General features: G+C 47.2%; 1 protein-coding gene across 8 annotated transcripts in view; it reads left to right on the top strand.

The window, feature by feature from the left end:
- The window catches only part of TENM4 (teneurin transmembrane protein 4), a 691,021-nt gene extending 677,163 nt beyond the window's left edge, over positions 1-13,858 (top strand). For all 8 annotated transcript variants that reach the window (XM_025042569.1, XM_015600544.2, XM_015600547.2 and 5 more), the window contains 4 exons: positions 1,863-2,159; positions 3,586-5,200; positions 10,239-10,381; positions 13,004-13,858. In XM_025042569.1, coding sequence (XP_024898337.1) covers positions 1,863-2,159; positions 3,586-5,200; positions 10,239-10,381; positions 13,004-13,762 — 2,814 coding nt within the window. In that variant the 3' untranslated portion in view covers positions 13,763-13,858. The remainder of the gene's footprint in view (positions 1-1,862; positions 2,160-3,585; positions 5,201-10,238; positions 10,382-13,003) is intronic.
- The last annotated feature ends 203 nt before the right edge of the window (positions 13,859-14,061 follow it).

The raw sequence follows: 14,061 nt of genomic DNA, 5'->3' as shown, positions 1-14,061 counted from the left end.
CAAGTACAGGAAACATGAGGCAGTTCCCCAGTGAGCTGCTTAATTCGGTTTTATTAATTTTGTCACAGAGGTGTAGCTTCACTAGAGGTCCTCCAGGGGATGAGGGGCGGCTGGCTGGGTGGCACCACCTTTAAGGGAGTCACAGGGGACCTTCCAAATGATGCTGTGAAAAGGGCTCCATCCTTGGTGGTGGTGCAGACTTTGCATATTCCTTTGCGCTCTCGGCAAAGAACACAGCTTCAGCCTCCAATGCCTCTGATTTTTCATGGGAATTGTCTGCCACACTGTTTTTGCTTCTGCAATTGTGTTTGATTACCCCTGGGAAGACAACCTTATTATAACCAGGCCATTCACAGCTAAAGTTGTCTCGGCATCATCATTATAAATCCTTATTTTCTAGGCTTTAGAATTTGTTTTGTGAGAAGGGGGAGACACACATGTCTCTACTTCCTCTGAGAATGACCATGATCATTTGCTGTCATTTAATGAAAATGACTGCAAGCATTAATTCAGTGCCTTCTATGTGCCCAGCAGCCCACTAGGCAATTTATTTAGCTTTCTTCAGTCTTCACAACAGCCCTGTTGTTTTATAGAGGAAGAAAGTGAGACTCAGAGGAGGAATGACACCTGTCCAAGGTCACACAGAAAAGTTGGTCACAGAGTTGAGGCTGGAATCCTGGCCTTAATTTCTAGAGCTGAGCCCTTTTTTACTGCACAGGGCCCAGAGAGCCTTTCATTACCTCAGTCTACATGTGCTGTTTTGTATCACGTGACTTACCTTGTCTGCTTTCCTCTTAGGTCTTCCTTACTACTTGTCAAAGTTAATCAATGATTTATAGAAGAGTAAGAAAATGTGCCCCAATGCCAAGCATCGATTAGAGGAAATCAGTATTGGCTTCAGAGTACCTAACAGTGTTTCAGGGGTAACCAATACCGAAGGGGCAGATCCAAAAATAGAAACAGGCCTCTGAAGTATATTTCTTTATTAAAATATGAAAAACCCTGACTTCTGGCTACCCCGGTGGGAGTCCTGTATTTCTGACTCTGAAAGGAAACTGAATTGTGTGCTGACCGAGTAGCCCAGGTAGAGCTCATACAAGGGGCTCCTGATCCTGGAGGCAGGAGCAAAATTTTTCAAAGCTAGGACTCTGTCCCCAGGTGGCCCACAGCCAGAGAAGCAATCCCAGATTCAAACACACACTGCCTCCAGGGCTCCCAGGAAGAAGCAGCAGCCTTGGGAGCTGACTGAAGTGACTGAGAAGCCCTAATTGTGGTAGCACAGGACAGGAGAGATCCCAGCAGGGAAGGCAGGTCCCAAGCCCCAAGAAGAGCTGGACTCTCGTAGAGACCACTGAGCATTTGTTAGCATGTTGTAGTGATTACGGTGAAATCCAGACTCAGTCACTGACCAGCCACGAGATCTGGAGCACGTCCCTTCACGTCCCTGAGCTTTGGTCTCCCTGGTGTCAAACACTAGCACAGTACCTGACACATAATAAATGGGGTCAGTCATTGATTTGCTGAGGCAACGGGGCCTCTCCCTTTTTAGGAGGGAGTTGAAAAGGACCTGCCTTTTGTCCTCAATAGAAGAATCACATTAGGAAATAATGTAGATCATCTTTGGTAACAGTTACTGTTTGCTCAGCATCTGTATCATCTTTATCCTCACAGCAGCTCTATGTAATTGGCATTACTATTCCCATGTTATAGATGAGAAAATTTCACAGAGCTGACAAGTGACAGAGCCAGGAACCAAGCCTGTCTTTTGACACCCACAACCTGTGCTGTCCCCTCTAATCAGGAGTTTCTCAGACCAAAAGTTCTAAATATCACCTTTCTCCTCACTCCTACCCCTTCTCCAGGTTCACAACCGGAACCTCCTGTCTCTGGACTTTGACCGCGTGACACGCACAGAGAAGATCTACGATGACCACCGCAAATTCACCCTCCGGATCCTGTACGACCAGGCAGGGCGGCCCAGCCTCTGGTCCCCCAGCAGCAGGCTAAATGGCGTCAACGTGACCTACTCCCCAGGAGGCCACATTGCTGGGATCCAGAGGGGCATCATGTCTGAGAGAATGGAATATGACCAGGCAGGTCGCATCACATCCAGGATCTTTGCTGACGGGAAGACATGGAGCTACACATACTTAGAGAAGGCAGGTGTCTGTCTCCCTTTATCGCTGGTCATTGTGTAGAAGGCCGGTCATTGTGGCTGAACCCATGGCCAAGCTGAGTAGGTCTGACTAACCTCGGTAGGTCTGACCCGTGTAGTCTCAAAAAGAAATGTTCAGGAAAATCTGCAATAGTGGGCGGGGGGTCCCGAGAGGCATCTGGATAGATCATGTTGATGGCGTGGCAGGTGGGGGTCCTGGGGAAGGAGAATACAAAAATTGCGCCTGATAGACTAGAGCTGAGAGGAGGCCCAAACACTGCCTGGACTTGCAGAGCAAGACTCAGGGTCTGGACTCAGGTAGGGGTCTGCTCCCAGGTCTAGGGCACATGGGGTGATCTGGTCATGGAGAACAAGGCAGAAGCTTAGGGATCAGTGCTTAGGCAGGAAGTGCTTAATCCTGAGTTTCTAGTGCTGGGCGTGGCCTTAGGAAATCCCTTCTGCTTCAGGGCAGAATTCATTTCATCCCAGGAGGCTAGGAATCAGAAAGGGCTTGTAATCAAAGTTGATCCCAAATAGGAGAAAATGGTAACTTGTTATCTGCTGTTATATAGCTGTGTTATCTGATGTAATCCTGAAACAGAGTCTGTAATTCATGTCCCAGTTCTGGTACACAGATCCTTACCTTGTTTCCTGCTCCTGATCACCTGTCCCAGGCCCAGACTCTGCTTGCTCTGTGGTCAGTCTCCCTTATTCTGTGCTTGAGGGAGTCTCTGAGAGCAATGTTCTGTGGTAGTGCTAAGAGAGACCTTGAAAGTCATTCAGCAGAGTGAAAAAACAAAGCCCAGAGAGGGAAGAACTTTCCCAGGGCCACACAATGAGTCCGTCATTAGAAGCCAAGGTTCCCCATTCCCATATGACCTGTTACTACATAAACAATTGTGCAAAGCCTTAAATGCCTTTCTCAGACGTGGTCTTTATACTGTAGGCCACAGGGAGTCAACAGAAGCTGTTTAGCAGTCAGTAGACATTGTCAGACTGTGTTTTAGGAAAATCATTCTTGTTTGAGCAGGAAGATTGATTTAAGAAGGAATCTGGAACGAGGAAGCCAGGAGAGAGGATGCTGCAAATACTTTAGGCCAGTGCTCCCGACCTTTCTCACACCCCATCATTTTCATACCACACAGAGGGGCAAACAGACAAAGCTGCTCACCGTAAGAAGGAAAATGGCCTGAGTGCTCTGGGGCTCCAGTCCCTGCCAGGCCAAGGACCGAGGGGAACTCTTATCTGAGCACATCTGTACCCCATTGCAGCATCCTATGACACTTTGGTTGGAAGGCTCTGGTTTGGGCATAACTTAAGAACCACCAATTTTCGTGGCCTTTCATTCCTTTCCTTAAGTCTTGGGCCCACAGACCTACCCTTCCACCCCACCACCCTGCTCTCACCTCTTGGTTTTCCTTTCCCTCCAGTCCATGGTGCTGCTCCTCCACAGCCAGAGGCAGTATATCTTTGAGTTTGACAAGAATGACCGCCTCTCTTCTGTGACAATGCCCAACGTGGCCCGGCAGACACTAGAGACCATTCGCTCAGTGGGCTACTACAGGAACATCTACCAGCCCCCCGAAGGCAATGCCTCAGTCATCCAGGACTTCACCGAGGATGGACACCTCCTCCACACCTTCTACCTGGGCACCGGCCGCAGGGTGATATACAAGTACGGCAAGCTGTCAAAGCTAGCTGAGATGCTGTATGACACCACCAAAGTGAGCTTCACCTACGACGAGACAGCAGGCATGTTGAAGACCATCAACCTACAGAATGAGGGCTTCACCTGCACCATCCGCTACCGTCAAATCGGGCCCCTGATTGACCGCCAGATCTTCCGCTTCACTGAGGAAGGCATGGTCAATGCTCGCTTTGACTATAACTATGACAACAGTTTCCGGGTAACCAGCATGCAAGCTGTGATCAACGAGACCCCACTGCCCATTGATCTCTATCGCTATGACGACGTGTCAGGCAAGACAGAGCAGTTTGGGAAGTTTGGCGTCATCTACTATGACATTAACCAAATCATCACCACTGCGGTCATGACCCACACCAAGCACTTTGACGCGTACGGGCGGATGAAGGAAGTGCAATATGAGATTTTCCGCTCACTCATGTACTGGATGACCGTCCAGTATGATAACATGGGGCGAGTAGTGAAGAAGGAGCTGAAAGTGGGACCCTATGCCAACACCACTCGCTACTCTTATGAGTATGATGCTGATGGCCAGCTGCAGACGGTCTCTATCAATGACAAGCCCCTCTGGCGATATAGCTATGACCTCAATGGGAACCTGCACTTACTGAGCCCTGGGAACAGTGCACGACTTACCCCTCTAAGGTACGACCTCCGCGACCGCATCACCAGGCTGGGTGACGTGCAGTACAAGATGGACGAGGATGGCTTCCTGAGGCAGCGGGGTGGTGATGTCTTTGAGTACAACTCAGCTGGCCTGCTCATCAAGGCCTACAACCGGGCAGGTGGCTGGAGCGTCAGGTACCGCTACGATGGCCTGGGTCGGCGGGTGTCCAGCAAGAGCAGCCACAGCCACCACCTGCAGTTCTTCTATGCAGACCTGACGAACCCCACCAAGGTCACCCACCTCTATAACCACTCCAGCTCTGAGATCACATCCCTCTACTATGACCTGCAAGGACACCTCTTTGCCATGGAGCTGAGCAGTGGCGATGAGTTTTACATAGCTTGTGACAACATTGGGACCCCTCTAGCTGTTTTTAGTGGAACAGGCTTGATGATCAAGCAGGTCCTATATACAGCCTATGGGGAGATCTACATGGACACCAACCCCAACTTCCAGATCATCATTGGCTACCATGGCGGCCTCTATGATCCACTCACCAAGCTTGTCCACATGGGCCGACGGGATTATGATGTGCTAGCTGGGCGCTGGACTAGTCCAGACCATGAGTTGTGGAAGCACCTTAGTAGCAGCAACATCATGCCTTTTAATCTCTATATGTTTAAAAACAACAACCCCATCAGCAACTCTCAGGACATCAAGTGCTTCATGACAGGTGAGGATAGGTGCTCATTCAGAGGGCAGAAACTGGTCATCTCCTTATTGCTCTGGCATCTCACAAAACATTCTTCCCTAAGGAAGCTCGTCTAGGGTAACAGGAAACATTGACTTTCTCTTAGAGCAGCATTTTCCAAAGTATATTTGAAGAAATACTAGTTCAGAGAAATGCTCTGGAAAAACTTGTGCTGATATTAAATCAATTTAACAGGGCAGCCACCATTCTTAAATTTTCATAATACATTTCACCCTATGAAAGGTTCTGAGAAGTCCTGTAGTAAAGAGAACTGTTTAACATATTTACCCACTATTTCTTAAACTTATTGGACCATGAAACCATTTTTATCACCATGAAATCCTAATATCTCACTGTGCATTCTAAAGAATGCACTTTGGGAATTTCTGACCCAGAGATCAGGCTATGAGTCCCTGACAAGTTGGGTAAAGGTATGGCTTTTTTTAAAAAAATCAGTTATTTGGGATGATGTAATAGAAAATTCAGACTTTGGAGACAGATAGAACTGGGTGAAGGGTTCACCATTTCTAAGCTATGACAGTCATAAAAATTATTTAACTTTTCTGGATTCCTGATTTGTAAATTGAAATTAGAGTACATACCCTGACTCTGTTAAGTTAAATATGCATATCGTAAATCCTAGAGCAACCACTAAAAAATAAAATAGAAGCATAGCTAATTAGTCAATTATAGAAATAAAATGAAGACTAAAAAAATACTCAGCTCCTAAGAGGGTAAGAAGAGAGGGACAAAAGAGCAAAGAACAGGCAGACGAATAGAAGGGGAAAAAACATTTACCTGGTAGGATGGTTGCAAGGGTGAAACGAGATACATTTTAGAACCTACCCAGCGCAATGCATGGCTCACTTTGGTTCCCTTTCCTCTACCCTCTGATTTGAAAAATGGGCTTTGCTTTCTACTACTGTGAAACCAGCTTGAGTATAAAGTGCCCCATAGGTCACACAAGCCAGAAATGTCTCTAGCAGCCACAGTCCTCCTAGCAAGCCAGCCACACCCAGGCTAGCCACAAAAGACCTCAAGAGCTAGAGCAACTGTGGGGATTCAGGTCTGGATAAAGCCAGCACTTTTTATAGAATAGAGTTTGTGGTGGGCAAAAATTGGGCATATCCAACTTGTACACCTAGTGGTGGGGTGCCCCCTCTTTTTTTCTCTGACACAATCCTCCTGCCCCCTATTTTAAGGCAGTTTCATGTATTCAACAAATATCTCCTTTGTGCAGCTACTGCTTTAGGCACCGAAGATAGAAAGATGATCCCTGCCCTCCAGGAATTCACACTGCAAGTGGGGAGACAGACACTTGCTGTTGAGGGAGCAGGGGCATGATGAAGGGTTGTACTGATGGCCATTGAAACACAGGAGGCACACCTGGCTCTGCCCAGGGAGCAGCTGATGCTCGAGGCACATCGCGTAGCTGGGAGAAAGGCAATCCAGGCAGAGGGAAATGAGTGTACAAGATTGTAGAGAGGGCAACATGTACAGCTCACATGAGTCCCTTTGGAACGTGGCTTCCTGGTCCCCAAACTTGATGGCCCAGTCCGGACCATGTTTCTGCTGACAGCAATTGGAGGATCCCTCTTTCAGGGAAGAATTCAAGACGATCATGTCAAGAGAATTCAGGTGGTCATGTCTAGAGTCCCAAAGGTGGTAAAGGAGAGAGAGCACAGCGGTGGGCAGGTAAAATGAAAACATCCTTGGGGCCTGTATATGCACAGGGATATCCCCACAAGGCTCACAGCGTTCACCATGCTCAGCTTGCTGCCAGCCCTATAAAAACTTAACAGATTGAAAGGACATTTCCATTATATCTGTCTGCATTAATCACACCCCTGCCTCACCCTCCAGTGAGTTTCCTGTGAGATGCCTTGGCAGGTTACTGAGGCTTAAAAAAATGATGCGAAAAAACCATTTTACTACTAAAAACCAAAATACTACTAACTCTCACTAAACTTTACCTTTTAGCTTCCACATGGGCTACATGCAACCTTATTCACATCTAGCAACGACAATATTAAAAAGAGCATCTTTTTTCCAAAATCTTCTTCAAGCCTTCTGAGATATACTCCAATTTGATAGGCCTGGGTCGCATGGCAACCCCTGAACCAGTCACTGTGGCTGAGGAAACAGAATGCACTGATTGGCTTAGCCTAGGTCACGTACTCCGTTGCTGAACCCGTAGGTAGAATCAGCTTCCCTAAAACTACATGAAGATCCCCAAAAGAGTAAGAAGTCAGAATGGAATGCAAGGAAGGCAACCAAAAACTGTCCACCAGGAAACATCAAACACACTATTGCACTTAACCCTCACTTAAAGCTTGTGATGTGGAAATCACTGACCTCATATTTACAGAGGGGAAAAGTAAGGATCACAGAGGTAAAGTCACTGGCCCACTAAGAAGTGGCAAGGCCGGGCTTAGAAATCTGCTCTGACTCCAAAATCCTCATTCTTGGATTCGAATTCACTTTGTAAAGTACAAGGCTGTGCACATATGAGAGGGATGATTATTATTTATCACTGTCCCAGACGACCACACCGTAGTGTGGGACAGATAGGTAAAGAGGAGCTTTTTAACTTGAGGGAAATGTCTACCTCTGATGTCATAAGAAGAAAGAATAAAATTCCCAACTCTTCAGGAAGGCATTGTAGAAAAATCAGTGACTAAAAAAATTTTCAGCATTTTTCCCAAAGGCGTAATGAGAACATTTCCCACCTTCCATCACTTATAATTAAGGCCCAGCCTGCTTTTTAGTACCCTAGTCCCCTGGGAATTTGCAGTATTCCTGATAGAAGCTTTCCTTTGCAACTACAAATTCAGATCCAAGTTCTCAGCCTCAGAATAAATGGCTTTGTAGGTCCCCCCCGCAACCCCCAACACACACACACACACACACACACACACTTTCTGTTTGTTTTAATTTTCCAAAGAACCATCTGCCAAGATTCCCAGAATTGGAGATTCTTAGAAACTCAATGAGGAAAGGGACTTTAGAGAAAAGCCGGTCCAAGTGCCTCGTATTACAAACGAGGAAACGGAGGTCCAGGGACATGGGGGCATGGGCCCCAGGAAAACGCAGAAAACCTACGAGCCAGGATCCAAGCTGGACACTTTAAAATACATTAAATTCAATTGTTCATGTAACAAACTTGGAGCAGTTCCTGCTATACGATGGCTACCCCAAAATGGTAATACTATTAGTATTCTTCTCCATGACTTAGTGAAAAACCATTTCTACCATCAACTTGCCGGTAAGGAAACTCAGACTCAGGGAGGTTAACTGTTTAAGTTCACAAGTTGGGGAACCAGAGTTCGGACCTGGGTCTTGTCTTGCCTCACCATGTTCTTTCCCTTGTATGATCTTTCTAGAAGTAGAACCTGGGTTTCCAGGCTTTCCTTTCCACCACCCCTTCATCTCAGCACCTCCCAGAGAAGGGCTCTGGAATATCCACAAAACAAAACAAAAAAAAGGCAAACATGAGGTCCTTGAATGGGAAGGCAGTGGTGAGAGGGACATGGTTGTTGGCCTCCAAAGGACACTCCCATCACTGGGACGAAGTCGGTGGTAGAGGAAGCAATTCCGCCAGTGCCTGGACCCTAAACAACACCTCCCTGACCAGGGAGCTGTCTCCTTTGGAAGAAGCCAAAGTAGCCCAGAATTGCTGGCTCTGAGGCTCAGCTCCAAATCCTGCCTCCCCCAGACTTTGGGTTCCAAGTCTGTGGTCAGCGACTGCTTTGGCATCTTCAGCTGCTCCTTCCCAAGGAAGCCTAGGCATGCCAGGACACTCTCTCCCGTAAGCCCCAGAACTCCTCCTACCTGCCTTCCCAGGCTCTTCTTGCTCCAGCCACAGTTTTCCTTGCTGGTTCTCTCTGCCTTGTTAAACGGCTGTCTGGTTACTATCTGTTACTAACACTCCCCACATTCACCTTCCCTCTCCAGACCTTGCCTTGTATGCCAGTCTTTGCCTGAAGTACACCCTTCATCTCCATTGAAGCCTAACAAAATTTACCCAGCTTTCAATGTTTGGCTTAAATGCCAGCCTTCTTCATGAAGACTTGTCAGTCTGTCCAACTGAAAAGCTCCCTGCCCTCCTCTCATCTGTTTTCTTGAATCGTGATTATCCACGCCCATGTCTCATCTCCCCCTCAGGGTCTTGAGTGTGCCAGATGAGGGTATGTGTGATGCAGCACTGGGCACATAAAAGGCATTCAGCAATGGCGGGCTCTTTTTCCTTATGTCTTGACTTCCTGATGCCATTCTTTAATGAGCTAAGCGCTTGTGGAAAAATCGCACCTGTACCTTTAATTAATACTTTATAACTAATAATGCCCAAGGAAGGTTATAAATCAATAAATCCCGTACCTATGGGGCTAGATCCTCAAGTCCAGTATAAAGACAAGAATCAAGGCACGAAGAGCTTACGTGACTTCCTTAGGCTGTCAAAGTAAATACCAGGCAGGAAGTGGCGGAGACTCTTTGATCTTTGGTATAGGCTGTGTACATGCCCTATGGCACTGTGGCGCTGAGGCTCTAATCTCTGCAAAGAGGATTGAGAGTGGAAGGAGGATTTGTTTCTTAAGTGAATTTTCTCTTTGAAAGTCATTCATCAAAATCTTTCCTTGGGAGTGATGGTCCCTCTGCTAGTGTTTCCTATTGATGTTGGGGGTAGTTGTAGAAGAGCCTTCACCTATCAACGACTGTCCCTGGGTATGAAGCTGAAGGTCCCAGGGGTTGGAGTGACAGTAGAAAGGGGAGTCTGGACACCTAGGTTCTAAAGTTACATCTCGCTTAGATTTATACCTAGGATGTGGAAGTTAGAGTCCAAGAGTATGTTCAGCTTTAGCACCATGAGACCATTTTCCAAAGAGCTTATACCAGCTGACTCTTCCCCAGCAGCACTCCACATACTTACCCCCATCTGCAGCCTAATTCTAGGTGGCTTTACTAGGGTATGTCACGAGGACCACTTACTCCATGGGGATATTTCTGCTTCTCTCCTACCCAGATGTCAACAGCTGGCTGCTAACCTTTGGATTTCAGCTTCACAACGTGATTCCTGGCTATCCCAAGCCAGACATGGATGCCATGGAACCATCCTATGAGCTCGTCCATACACAGATGAAAACTCAGGAGTGGGACAACAGCAAGGTAATTTGTGTACATGGCCGCCCATCCTTCTGGCCATTCAGATATTACAGGAGTGGGTCCCACCGGCTTTTCAGGAAAGCTTGGGCCAATGATAGAAACAGATGCAGAGCATCCACAGTGCCTGCCAGAAACAGCACAAAGACCCTCACAGTCTATATTAAGGAGTTTTGTGCGTTACACTGAGTTTGGAGTTCCACAAAGACAATCAGCTTTTGTCACTACCCAGAACAAAAGTAGAAGGAGGGAAGGTGTGTTCTAAATACAATGTGACATTTTCTGAGCACCTCGGTATACCTGGTCTTGCATGAGGTATTCTATATGAGTTAACTCACAATTATCCTCTGGTATGAATATTCTCATTTTACAGATTTCATGCCTGAGGCTTTCCAATGCCACATAGCATAGAAGGGATAGAACTGAGATTCAAACCCAGATCTGCTTGTAGGGGCTCAAAAAAGATAACTTGCTCTTGTCTTCCTTTTATGACTTCAATTTCAAAGACTCATAGAATTGTCTAATTGTAAAGGTTCTGAGAAACGGTTTCATCCCAACCTCCCATGTCAGGCATCCATTTGCTTATTCCCATCCCCCTTCATAACGTCTGTACTAGGAGCTGGCTCTTCCAGGCCCCATGCTGCACCCCGCGAAAGCAGGAACAAATCAGGTAGAGACCAGGGAATCCCAGTCCAGGGGGACAACAGACTGAGGAAGAAAGCAGGACTGCCAGATGGCGCATTGCTGGTGGGCAGGAACTTACACACCCACATTTGTTGCTCCCGGCTGATTCCATTAAGTCTCAGCTCAGCCGTCTCCTTCTCCTAGACTCTGGAGAATGTGATCCTGCACCTTTTTGCTCTGGCAGCACCCTGCAGTTTCCTCTTTCACAGCAGTCTCCCCATTAAATTTTAATTCCTGTTTTCTTTTCTGTATCTCCACTAGACTGTGAACCCCAAGAAGGCAAGTACTTACTGGGTACTGGGCAGTACCCAGCATACAACCTAGCACATAGTAGGTGCATAGAAAATTTTCATCAAATGAACAAATGGTTGAAAGTAGGAAACAACCCCATGAGTCAGGCATTTTCCCCCATTTTACAGATGAGGACCAGAGCTCAGAGAGAAACTTGCATAAGGTCGCTCAGCTGGAGCATGGCAGAAGGCGATGAGAAGCCACGCCTGTCTGGCACAAGCCCATCCTCTTTCTGCTGCGTTCCGCAGCCCTAGCCCTGCCCCACTGCCCCTCTCCAGGCCCCATTGTCCCTCCAGGCTGCCAGAGGCCCACAGTCTGGCCCATTCCCAGGGCTGATTCCAGGGCTCAGCTATTCCACCACCACCGGCTCCCTTCACAGTGCAGAGCCCCAGCCTCTGACAGCCTGTTTGCCAGCCTCGCTTGTCAATGAATTATTGATTTCTGCCCTTGGCAGGCATCGGAGGTCTTTGTTGTTGAGCACTCCAGCCTTCGTGAAACTCTAGGAAATAATTGTTCACAGACAGGGTTCTATTAATTATAAAGAGGACTTAATTTCAGTGAGAAGCCGATGGGCTTGTTTCTAAAGCCTTTTTTTCTGAGTTGCTGATAAGGCTCAGGAGCCTGCTGCTACGCTGAGCTCCCCAAGCCGTGGGAGGGACAAGTAGGTGGTATGCCAAAGAGACAGGGCCCAACCTGTCCCCCAAAGCAGCCAAGAGCAGGAGTACCTGAGGAGCTGCCACCAGGAAGCACTGCAGGGCAGAGGCCATCCCTGAGAATCATTTATTAACACTGCAAAAAGCAATAAAGCAGTGTAAGAGGGTTTATATAAATCACTACTTGTCATCTCACTTAGCCTTCTGGCCGAGAATGCATTTCTTACCATTCCTCCAGCTAACATCGCCCCTTGTCCTTCAAGTCTCAGCTCAAGCGGGAGCTTGTCCTTGAACCCCGCCTTCTCCACCTTGCTCCTCCACCTTCAGGCTGAGTATTCTGAGCCTTGTTCGCTCCTCCCTCCTCTAGCAGCCCTTAAAACCGAGCCTCTAGAATCAGACAGACCTGGGTTCTAATGTTGGATTAAACACTTATTAGTTGTATGGCTGTCGGCCAGACAACCTCTTTGAGCTTTAGTTTCCTTAGACGTAAAATCAGAATAGTAACAGTACCTACTATGTAGAGTTATTGTGGAGATCACATGAAATAACAAATGTGAATTATTTAGCTCAAAGACCAAGAAATGTTAGCTGTAGCTATTACTTCTCTTAGACCATCAGTTATCACATTTGATGGTAGTTGTTTGTTGTCACGTGTCTTTCTCCACTAAATGATGAGTTCTTCAAGGGCAGGATGATGTCTGATTCATTGTTGTATCTCCATTGCCCAGGAAAGGACCTTATACGGAGTACATGCTCCCTGAATGGTTTCTGAGTGGGAGGATGAGTGAATGAATGGATAGAGGATGGCTTGATGTTCTAGTGGTCAGCATTAGAGCTACATGCTGCAGGTTAATGAATATGTATAGATCTGACATAGTTATCTAAGCTGATTCTCCAGGATCTTATGAGTTTTTCCCTTTGTCTGACTCTCTCTCTCATTCTCTCTCTTTCTCTTCTCCCCCTCTTTCTCTCCCTCTCCCCTCCCCCATCATCTCATTAGTCCATCCTTGGGGTACAGTGTGAAGTGCAAAAACAGCTCAAGGCCTTCGTCACCCTAGAACGTTTTGACCAGCTCTATGGCTCGACAATCACCAGTTGCCAGCAGGCCCCAAAGACAAAAAAGTTTGCGTCCAGTGGCTCCGTTTTTGGCAAAGGGGTCAAGTTTGCCTTGAAGGACGGCCGAGTGACCACAGACATCATCAGCGTGGCCAACGAGGACGGGCGAAGGGTTGCTGCCATCTTGAACAATGCCCACTACCTGGAGAACCTGCATTTCACCATTGACGGGGTGGACACCCACTACTTTGTGAAACCAGGGCCTTCGGAAGGTGACCTGGCCATCCTGGGCCTCAGTGGGGGGCGGCGAACCCTGGAGAACGGGGTCAATGTCACCGTGTCCCAGATCAACACGATGCTCAATGGCAGGACTAGACGCTACACAGACATCCAGCTCCAGTATGGGGCGCTATGCTTGAACACCCGCTACGGAACGACATTGGATGAGGAGAAGGCACGGGTGCTGGAGCTGGCCCGGCAGAGAGCTGTGCGCCAGGCCTGGGCGCGTGAGCAGCAGCGACTTAGGGAAGGGGAGGAAGGCCTGCGGGCCTGGACAGAGGGGGAGAAGCAGCAGGCACTGAACACGGGGAGGGTTCAAGGTTATGACGGCTTCTTCGTGATCTCTGTGGAGCAGTACCCAGAACTGTCAGACAGCGCCAACAACATCCACTTCATGAGACAGAGCGAGATGGGCCGAAGGTGACAGAGAGGACTACGGCCTGGACTTCTTGCCAAAGACAGCTACTCTTTTGTGGCCGCATACCTGACTGTGTTGTACTTTAAAAAAAAAAAAAAAAAAAAAAAAAAAAAAAAAAAAAAAAAAAAAAAAAAAAAAAAAAAAAAAAAAAAAAAAAAAAAAAAAAAAAAAAAAAGTCCTTTTTTTAACAAGTGCAGAAAAGAAACAAACAAAAAGATACTGGTTGCATTGTAACTCATGCAACATCCTTTTTTTTAAGAAAAGAAAAACACGAAATTGGCCTTCACACATTTTTTGCAAAGAAC

This window comes from Pteropus alecto, unplaced genomic scaffold (genome assembly GCF_000325575.1).
Source record: "Pteropus alecto unplaced genomic scaffold, ASM32557v1 scaffold7, whole genome shotgun sequence".
In the NCBI taxonomy this organism is placed as follows: Eukaryota; Metazoa; Chordata; class Mammalia; order Chiroptera; family Pteropodidae; genus Pteropus; species Pteropus alecto.
This window is presented reverse-complemented; position numbering and strand designations above follow the sequence as displayed.